General features: G+C 33.9%; 2 protein-coding genes across 7 annotated transcripts; one reads left to right on the forward strand and one right to left on the reverse strand.

Annotated features, from left to right (window-relative positions):
* Positions 1–980: 980 nt before the first annotated feature.
* On the forward strand, positions 981–3,365 carry LOC111701676 (probable syndecan). Its single transcript, XM_023473068.1, has one exon. The coding sequence runs from the start codon at positions 1,093–1,095 to the stop codon at positions 2,164–2,166; it is 1,074 nt and encodes a 357-aa protein (XP_023328836.1). The 5' UTR covers positions 981–1,092; the 3' UTR covers positions 2,167–3,365.
* A 1,307-nt stretch (positions 3,366–4,672) lies between these two features.
* LOC111701647 (uncharacterized) lies at positions 4,673–9,343 on the reverse strand. Of its 6 annotated transcripts, none has more exons than XR_002765244.1 (8): positions 9,208–9,343; positions 8,611–8,657; positions 8,313–8,364; positions 7,675–7,721; positions 7,247–7,312; positions 6,258–6,340; positions 4,970–5,033; positions 4,673–4,899 (listed from the first exon to the last, which is right to left on the reverse strand). XR_002765244.1 is itself a non-coding variant. In XM_023473025.1 (6 exons), the coding sequence occupies exons 3-6, from the start codon at positions 7,363–7,365 to the stop codon at positions 4,764–4,766; spliced, it is 402 nt and encodes a 133-aa protein (XP_023328793.1). In that variant the 5' UTR covers position 7,366; positions 7,675–7,721; positions 8,003–8,283; the 3' UTR covers positions 4,673–4,763. The 6 variants fall into 6 exon arrangements, 1 of the variants encoding a protein (XP_023328793.1); XR_002765243.1 differs by having other exon boundaries at positions 8,611–8,683; positions 9,208–9,342; XR_002765245.1 differs by lacking the exon at positions 8,313–8,364 and having other exon boundaries at positions 9,208–9,337.
* Between the last annotated feature and the right edge of the window lie 800 nt (positions 9,344–10,143).

Here is a 10,143-nt window from a genome sequence, read left to right on the forward strand (position 1 = left end):
TCAGGCCACAACAAATGCTGAGCCTGCCTTTGGGGCCTCATTTATGAAACAATTTTATATGATGTGGGGATAAATTGAAAAATTTGACAAGTTTTTCATCCTTTTTAACTATTTTTTCCCAACAATTCAGCAAATTCAGAAGGGGCACAACTTTTTCAAAGGTTGAAAAATAGAGATGGAATGTTTCTTAAAAAATATCAGTATTTTCATACAAACGATACACATTGCATTATAAATAATGATATCAAATATTTATTTACACTGAAGGAAGTATGATTATAAAGCTTTTTTATGAAACTGTTAAGGGCAAAAGTGATATTATAAAGTATTGTTTTTATATATGGGTGCCCCCCCAGAGGGAAGGGAAAACGCGTAGGGGTGTCCGCCCCCCTCATACGCCCCCGACACCTCTGATTGGAAAGTCTAATAATTAGAAATAATAAGTTTGCGTGATCAGTATGCGTCATCCTCCCTTCCTGTTCCCAGTATGTAATGTATTTTATATCCCAGGTTAGTCTCACTGTGCAAACATGGCGGATCCTCGCAAACCAAACCAGGCGAACATTTTTACCTTTGTTAAATCTGGAGCGTAAAATGCAAATTTCTCCGTATTTCGAGGATATGAAAGTGTATCTATATCGTGCATCTATTAATTGTGGTTCAATAAAACCTTTAATTAAGTTTATTATAAACAGAACTTATGTGACGCGATCCAGTGAGTGTTTAAATTATTTATAGTGATAAATTGGAAGAGTTCTAAAGCGCTATATATTACTAGTTTTTTAAGTTAATCGAGGATTAACCATATTTAAATCGGGTTAAGAAATAAACTGACGAAATACAATAAAATTTATGAAACAGTGAAACGAAATTAAACTTTCATTTCTCCTTATATCATTGAATTATTTATATCACGCAACTTCAATTTTTTTTATCAACTTCAGTTTTCTCAATTTGATGAATTATTTTTTATTTTCAGATATAGTGAATGATAACTCAGAGCTAGGACTGGTGTTATCCTACATACACGGATCTAGATTGAATCCTAAACTATGATATTTGGAACTCTGTTCATAGTTAAATAGATAGAAAATGAAGCATCTAGCGATTATCCTTATCCTGGTGTTCTGTCAGTCCATCAAGGCAGAGTATAAATGGACGGGATCAGAATGGCAGTGGGTTGAGCCGGAGCGTGAGAAGGGACCTGTATTGGCGGAGGGTTCAGGCGGAGGCCAAGATTGGGAGGATGACGAAGATTATGATTACAACGGAGAATATGATTATAAGGACGACAAAGATCTTTTGAAAGGAGGAGGAGCAGGTGGAGGCGGAGGTGGAAAGATTGATGATTTCTCTTCAATCAAAACTCCTAAAGTTACGAAGCCCGGAAAGGCGAACAATAATAAGAAGAAAGAGAAAGGAGGAAAAAATAAAAATATTTATACGCCAGTGAATTCCAATCCCGTCGGCGGTTTCACCGACGATGAAGATTTCCGGGAAGGGTCCGGAGATATTGATGCTGGACCATTGGACCCCTGGGATAATGAGGCCGAGGGATCTGGAGGATTTTACTCAAGTATTCCCAGTCCCCAGATACCTTCTAGAACTACTGAAAAGGTCTCAACTACCACCACAACCACAACAGAGAGTCCATTAAGTAATGTGAACGGAGGAGTTGTAGATCCTTTCGGAGTTGACGACCCCTCCGAGTATGGAGACTATAATGAGGACGAAGATGATGAGTATGATTATGAAGAGAAAGAAACTTCTCCAGCCTCCGAAAACGTTCCTTCATTCGATGACAATCCTCCATTCGACGATGAAATATCCATCGACGAACCAACTTCTAAAACAACAGAAAAAACGACCACAACCCTTGAACCGTTTGTTCCTGTTGAGACAACAGATGCACCGAGAAATATTGATACTCCCATAATCAGTGATATTCCAACCAACCGCCCTGTCTCGTTCTTCGCCCAGCCTGGTATCCTAGCCGCAGTGATTGGCGGAGCTGTTGTTGGTCTCCTCTGTGCCATTCTCCTAGTAATGTTTATTGTGTACAGAATGAGAAAGAAGGATGAAGGATCCTATATCCTGGATGAACCTAAACGAGTGCATAATGGGAATCTTTACACCAAAACTCCAAATAGAGAGTTTTATGCCTAGACTTACAGTTACCACAGTTAACCGCTTTTTCCCACAACCTATTTTTTTTATCAATTGCAATATAAAACTCAAAACCGTCAATTATATTAAATACACAAAATAGTGATGCTCAAATTAGGTTTTTTATTGCTGTGCTTTAAATTTGATCTTTTTCGTAAACACTTATTTATAAACGACTGCAATGTGAAAATTTAGCTAAATGTATACTACCCCTGTTGCAATATTAGACCTAAAATCATGGTTTTCATTGAGTGCATCTCAGTTAAATTTGATGGACCCTAAACTCGCAAAACAATCTCCGAACCGGGTTTCCGGTCGAAAATTCTACATTTCTTAATGAGTGAACTAATCTTACAACCGGCACTAATAGTAAACAAATGTAAAACCCAATTGCTGTGTTCCTTGTTTCCTAAACTTTATCGATTTCCGCCCATAAACATGTGTACAAAGCTTTTACATTAAAAACATACATAACACTAAATTTGAGAAAAGTTTTGAATTTTGTTAATCATAAATATTATCATAGACAGAGAAAGTAATCCCTTTTATTTTAGCTCTGAGAAGCGGTTAGGTCTTTACTAGACCCAGAGTTGGTTTGGAAAAAGTAGGACGTATTCAACTAGACGACCCGGAGCTTGGTCGGATAAAGTAGGACCTGCTTCAACTAGACCCGTAGCTGGGTTGAATAAAGTAGGACCTGCTTCAAACGAACTCGGGGGTAGATTGTATAAATTAGGACCTGCTTCAACTGGACCCGGAGCTGGGTTGAATAAAGTATGATCTGCTTCAATTAGATCCAAAGCTGGGTTGGATAAAATAGAATCTGCTTACCTAGACCTTGAACTGGGTTGGATAAAGTATGATCTACTACAACTAATTCCGGAGCTGGGTTGGATAAAGTAGAATCTGCTTTAACCATACTCGGACTTGGGTTGGATAAAGTAGGATCTGCCTCAACTAGACCCGGAGCTGGATTGGATTAAGTAGGATCTGGTTAAAATTAACCCGGGCTAGGTTGGATATAGAAGGACCTGGTTTAACTAGACCATGAGCTAGGCTGTATAAAGGATTATTTTCCCCGTCTTAAGTTATGACCGTTAACACACTTATGATAAATATGTAAATACTCTAAGTCTTGTTCTTTAACTAAGTAGTTAATATTCATGTATTATTAATCAAATAAATTATCATTTTCTGTATTGCTGAGTTTATTTTATACTTTTAAGTAAAAGTCTTCAAACATTATACGAAAATTTTTGGGAATAGCATTTTATTAAGAAATGAAAAACTTTGAATATTGCGTTTTGGAAACTGCCTGATGCCATGCCTGTTAATAAATTATCCAAATTGACCCCTCCTCCCCCCAAAAATAACAATTTTTTACATTTTCTTTGATAAACATTTCCTTGAGAAATCTTTTGACTGTTTTCCGCGATATAAACCCATCCTCTCATAATCAGGAATACGTTTTATTAATGAGATGAGTTAAATATTTGGGTTAGAGAGGGAGGGGGGTAGAGAGATGATTTTCACGGAGAATATATTCCCCTCAACTGTATAAGAATTTCACAGGCCAGTATGCAGGAGCACCCTGTAGAAGATAGTTTGCGGAAACTTTATATCTTAGATTTAAAGATTAAACATTTATAAATTCACGAGATGTTAATGAAAACAAGTTTTTTACTCAAACAAACAGCTAGATGCGACTTGAGCTAGAACAGTTTAGTATCAGTTGCACAGTTCTTTAATATTTAATGAAGTTGGTACAATTTATAGGTGTTTTAAACTTCACAGTCGTGTTTTTCCAGCTTTAGGTTATTTAAAAAGGAACATTACGATGTATTGTGGCTTATTCGTTGTTTAATAATTATTTAACAATTGTTTATTCATTTGAATTTTGTTAATTTATTACAAGAAATTATTGAACTTTGCGTTTAGTGCAAAGATTATTTGTTTTTGCCTGAAAAAACTTTGATAAATTAAACAAATTTAATTCGTAAGAAATGATGTAATTATTAATAATTCTTCACCATTTTAATTAAACTTTTTCCACATTATTACAACCCCCCCCCCCTGTTATAAAGTAAGTCGATTTTTCTCCCCTGTTTGGTAGCGCGCGTTTCGGGAAAGGGAATTCATTTTATTTCTCGTTTTTCGACTTTTTGATTTTCCCAGTTTGTTGCGAGGAAACAAATTCATGCTGAAGTCTCATCCCGATTCTGTATTTCTAGGAAACTTTGGGGAGGGGGGGGGGGGAGAATTCAGTCAAAATAAATTCTTCTAGGCTAGTTTTGGGGAAGAAATTCTATCTGAATCAGATTGTTTTCCCACTCCTGGATTTCTCGGATAACATATTTTATTATTCTTCTTTTTTTCACAACTTTCCACAATTCAAAAAATTTAAGAATTATCGAAGAAATGTCCATAGGAAAATTCTATTAAACCCTAAACGCCAAATATTTCACTACCGATTTTAGTAATTATGAAATGCGGGACTTTCTGAAGATCCCCAAATATATATATATTTATTCTTTCAAAAAATCTTGCTTTTACATAACAATGATTAATAAGAATTTATCAATTTTAGAAAATGATAATTAGGACGGTTGGAGAGTTTGTATTGAGCTGTATATTTCTTCTATCCTGGAGAAAATTTTCTCTAGAATTAGATTAGTCTCAACTCTGGTCAACCTTGCTCCTCGATACACCGCCTCGACATAGTTCAATATATCCCTGAAATATGGAAAAATTTTAAAAGGTTATTAAAATTCGACATTTTTTCAAATATGTTTTATATCAATACCCTGAACCCCAGCCGGAAGTTGTATAAAAAGAAGTGACCCATCTCACTAGAACCAGGAACCAACCTGTTTATAAAGTAGTTACCAAATAAACTGTGTAATGATTGTCGTCTTCGTTCTTTCATATGTTAAGAAATGTCGCCAAGAATTTTGGAAGACTTAAAACTGATATTTGTCTAAACAAATTTACCATAAATTAAAATAAATTTCATAGCCTTCAGCCACATTTTATAATTTAAGGAAGAAAAAAGATGACAGTTATTACACTGTGTTCAGGTTACCTCTGTAACTTTATTTAAAATTAACAAAAAATTATTCCTGCAATATATATATACAGCAGGGCCAATAAAAATGTGGAATAGAAAGACGACTTTTAAGCAATCTTATGTGTGTTTTATGGGCTAAGTTTGGCTCAGTTACATTTGCCACAATGTTTGCCATAAGTTACACTGGTCAGAATTACTTTTGCCAAGGACCGAATTAATTAATATTTGAGCTAGGTTGCTAAAGATTCATGAGGAATTGAATCGGTGATTCAGAATTTGAACCAGCGTTCAGTGTCATCTTCAATTCATAAATTTCGATCCCATATCTAATTTTCACAAAGTACTATGAAGAATTTTAAAAAATCAACTTAATAAGTGGAATCTGTATGTACTCTGCCCATGGTTATTTAAAATAATAAACTAATTCCGTCGTCTTTAGTTCGCACAGTTTTATGGGCCTCACTTTAAATATATTAAACCAGAAATTTTGAAAATAAGAAATTGAAAAAAAACTTAAGAAACGTAAAATTTTTTACTGATTACTGAGTTGCCTCGGAATTACAGTAACTCTCATAGCTGTGTTTACAAATAAAGAGTAGATACAACAATTTCTGGGAGGAATTAAAACAAACTCAGGGCTGTTTTAATTTATATTCATATTTAGTTAAAACAGTATATTCCTCCAGAGACTGCAGTACACAATTTTTCAACAGCTATGAGAGGTTCATGGTATATTCCTTGGAAAAGACTAATAATGCATAATGAGAAATCAATAGAATCTGAGCTTAAAACTATTGTAAATGGATACCCGGTCTTAATCCCGATGCTAAATATCGATATTCACTGTGGAACTGCTTAATCCTCTCATTGATTGTGCGCAAAAATTCTCGGCTTCTGACTGGTCATTCAGTAAGATATAAATTAATCTGCAGATTTGTGTAAAGAGCATTGATCTCGATATCCTCAATTTCAAAGTTTTCAGCTCTGATCGCCAATAAGTCGACGATGTTACTAAATCGTTTACCCATGATTACTAGTTTAGCCTGGTTTGTAAGTTGTCTGACGAGAACACCGAGATGGGTTAATCCGCAGCCAATGTGAGAACATCTAAATAATTATTAAGAACTAGCTTGGGAACCCAGCCTTGCACAGGGGCTCATAGTTAGTCCCACCGATTACCCGCGCTTTGTCGTAAATTATGATTTTAACTATTTTTTACCGATAAAAAAGTCGATCCACTCAAATTATAATCTCAAAACCAATCTAAGAACTTTCCCGTGGATCTCCCGAATTTCACAATCAAAATTTGATGCAAATCAGACCAGGGGTTCCTAATAAACAAGCAGAGATTACTGCTTTATATACAGTGATAACCAGAAAACACTGAAATTGGAAGACGACTTTATAGCAATACTTAAGTGTATTTGATGGTGTCACAAAACAAATAGCTTTACTAGAAAGTTAATAAATCACTAATTAAGTGAAATGGGTCTGTTTAAACTGTACAATTGCTGCATACCATGCTTATTGGACCATTTAAAGTCATATCTTCAGTCTTAAAGTCGTCTTATCTTTTCGATTAGCACTGTATATTTATAGAAACACCAGAAATCAGTTTGAGAACTCGGAAAGAACTGTCCGAAACGGATCTTGTGATGAATCATTCGATAGAGATATAATCTAATTGTGTCATGCTTTCGAAACTGAGCTAATCAAAGAAACCGACCCAAATTGTATATGAGATAATCATTGTATATTTAATTTTATAAAAAAAAAGTTTTTAATACTTTCTGCAGCATTACGGATTTAATTTTCGGCTCCATTACATATCAATTCAATATGCTGAACAAATATTAAATCATTAGTGATATTATAATCATGATATCCATTAAAGCACCAAACCACCCCACTTATCATTGAAGTACTGCAGTTGACCCCTAAAAGTGTGAGTTCACGGACTGTACAATTCTGGGTGATTTTGCGTACATCAGCTATCTATGTTTATTTATTTACCTAAAATTGATGTCGTTTTTATCCAAACACGGAGAGCTCTGAACCTCCTTCACACTTCTCCACAAACTCAATAAAATGGTGAACATACAGAACCATATCATCAGGGCATTTAGAGGCATCCAATAAATAAAATATTAGAAATTTACAAAATACTAACACTAAACAGCCTCAAAAGGTCAGAACGGGAAATTTTGTTCGAAATTGTGCTAATTAAAAAATGTCTGCCATATTGACCTTTTGAGAGAAATTTACTAAAGGGGTTGGACTTTATAAGATATGGATTGGTGCTCACGGAAGGGATTAATGATCCAAAATTTCCAACCTCTGGATATATTTGGATAACTAATCACCTGGATATATTTGGATAACTATTCACCTGGATATATTTGGATAACTAATCACTTGGATTTATTTGGATAACTATTCACCTGGCTATATTTGGACTGAATTCTTCAGATATCTGGGTTTCCAGTTCCTTCAAAGTAAAATTTAACCTCAAAGATATGATTAGATTTTTAGTTATTTTGTTCCTAAAGTTTAAAGGTAAATTATGAAACTTCCATTTAAATCCTGACATACGAAAAAAGATATTGTTGGTCAGTTGGTAAGATTAAATGTTTTGAAATATATATTGAATTTTTCTATCCGTCTACATGATCGTAATTCTTAAAATGCCAAATGTGATAAAGTTTTAGAAAAATGGTTGATTAAAGTGGCTGGATAAATTTTCATTTCAGTGTACTATTAAATCAATACCTGGTTTAAAAGTACATCTGCTAGTATAGCTACAACTATCCAGTGTACTATTAAATCAATACCTGGTTTAAAAGTACATCTGCTAGTATAGCTACAACTATCCAGTGTACTATTAAATCAATACCTGGTTTAAAAGTACATCTGCTAGTATAGCTACAACTATCCAGTGTACTATTAAATCAATACCTGGTTTAAAAGTACATCTGCTAGTATAGCTACAACTATCCAGTGTACTATTAAATCAATACCTGGTTTAAAAGTACATCTGCTAGTATAGCTACAACTATCCAGTGTACTATTAAATCAATACCTGGTTTAAAAGTACATCTGCTAGTATAGCTACAACTATCACTTCTGTGTCCCTTTAAAACAATTAGGGGCGTAATTTTTGCAATAATTGCTTCAAGTTAATAAATATGATGTTAGGTACTTTCTCAAGTCTATTCTAACCGCAGCGCTCGGCCCCCGATCCTAGCCACAGCGCAAGGCTTTGCATAACCTTTGTGAAGTTTCCGCTTGGGAAATTTCACATTTGAAAAGTTTCCACTTGGTAAAATGCCCTTTGGGAATAAACGTAACACCATAAATATATATATATTTTTATATACCTGACGTTAAATTCTGTATTAAGAGTTTCTCCAGTTAACCGGCTTAGCTATAGAGAAATGATTGATCAATAACCTAAAGTTTTGATTTGTCATGAAAATCAAATTAGAATATGTATACTATAGAGTTAAAGCACTAAATATCTCTTTTATATTTATAAGTGGGTGCTACAGATACAATTGCTTTAAACATGAATATTAAAAACGAATTGGTCAAAAGCTGCTAATGTACATAGGTTCTATAATTATAGAAACTACATACATCATTATGATCATAATAAAATACAAAATTATATTTTTAATAAATGGTTTTACACGAAAGAAATCGCAAGAAATTTTGCCTATTCGATGATCTTGAAAAAAATTTCAAAGTTTCCTTTCCCATTAAACAAGATTGGTTTGCCGTTCTTATTCGAAAGTGTTAGAATGAAACCATTTTAGCTTATCTGCCCTTGCCCAAGAAACTTCCTGGACTTAGGAGAATACTTCTTTCAGAAAACTTATTTTATTATTACAGATCATTTTCCATTCTTGAAATTATGCTTTTTATTTAATCGTGACCCCCCTCTATTAAACTGTTAAATTTAAAAAGCTATTTACCGATCTGAGGGCCCATATTCCGACATTATATTTATTACTATCTAAATATTCTGAATCAAGATCTCAACATAAATTATGCAAAAGAAAAAATTTACAGTTACGTAAGCTTTCATGAGTCATATATCATATGTTTTCTCAAGATGTTTCTGATAAACCTAAAAGCTCATTTTAGCGTTATATACATAGATATGGTGTAAATTTGTATTTAAGGAAAATACATTGTAGACGTTATGTAAACATTTTTCTAACAAAATAGGCATGTTCAAGGTACTAATGCAAGGAAAGTTATTTCAGAGGTATACGCATCTTTTGTACTGCAGTGTACTGTCTATGGGCGGAAAAGTAAACACAAGACGAATGTCACAGCCTTCGACATCGAATCCATTTTCACAAAAAAATCTATGAAATATTCTGCGGTCACATATTATGTGAATTTTCCAAATTATCAAAATTAAATGCTTTTAACAACCTCGGATACTAACCGAACACTGAAGCATCTATTCTTGTTTACTAAGTCCGCCCAGAGAGAACTGATTTCTCTATGTACGCAGAGTGTACGCCACCGTAATTAACTTTCCTTGTTTTAGTACCTTGGGCATGTTTTGATAGATGAGAGCTCGTTATTTAAAAAACAAATTTTCTTTTTCAAAATTTTGGTTTATTTTCACTTAGATCCGGATCCAGGGAGACAAACTATTTCTCGTTCAATCTCTATGTGATCTGAGAGAAATTATGTTTTGTTCTGAGAATTCGAATATTTTTTAAGTTTTTGTTCTCACGTACGGGGATCATGGTTTCTTACAAGGAAAATAATGTATTTTTCCTTGTTTTATCTTAATTTTTGCAATGTCAAATCAATTATATTATTAAGATTTTTGTTAAATATAGAGTTAATATTTCTTATACATGCAGCACAGCAAACTATATGTCCTAGTT

This window comes from Eurytemora carolleeae, unplaced genomic scaffold (genome assembly GCF_000591075.1).
Source record: "Eurytemora carolleeae unplaced genomic scaffold, Eaff_2.0 scaffold294, whole genome shotgun sequence".
NCBI classification, from domain to species: Eukaryota; Metazoa; Arthropoda; class Copepoda; order Calanoida; family Temoridae; genus Eurytemora; species Eurytemora carolleeae.

Excerpts from the sequence above, each read along its gene's own strand:
- LOC111701676 (XM_023473068.1), top strand. The coding sequence starts at position 1,093 with ATGAAGCATCTAGCGATTATCCTTATCCTGGTGTTCTGTCAGTCCATC.
- LOC111701647 (XM_023473025.1), bottom strand. The coding sequence starts at position 7,365 with ATGCCTCTAAATGCCCTGATGATATGGTTCTGTATGTTCACCATTTTA. Across the intron at positions 6,341-7,246 it reads AAAAACGACATCAATTTTAG|ATGTTCTCACATTGGCTGCG; the intron begins GTAAATAAATAA and ends ATAATTATTTAG. Across the intron at positions 5,034-6,257 it reads GGCTAAACTAGTAATCATGG|GTTGGTTCCTGGTTCTAGTG; the intron begins GTAAACGATTTA and ends CTTTATAAACAG.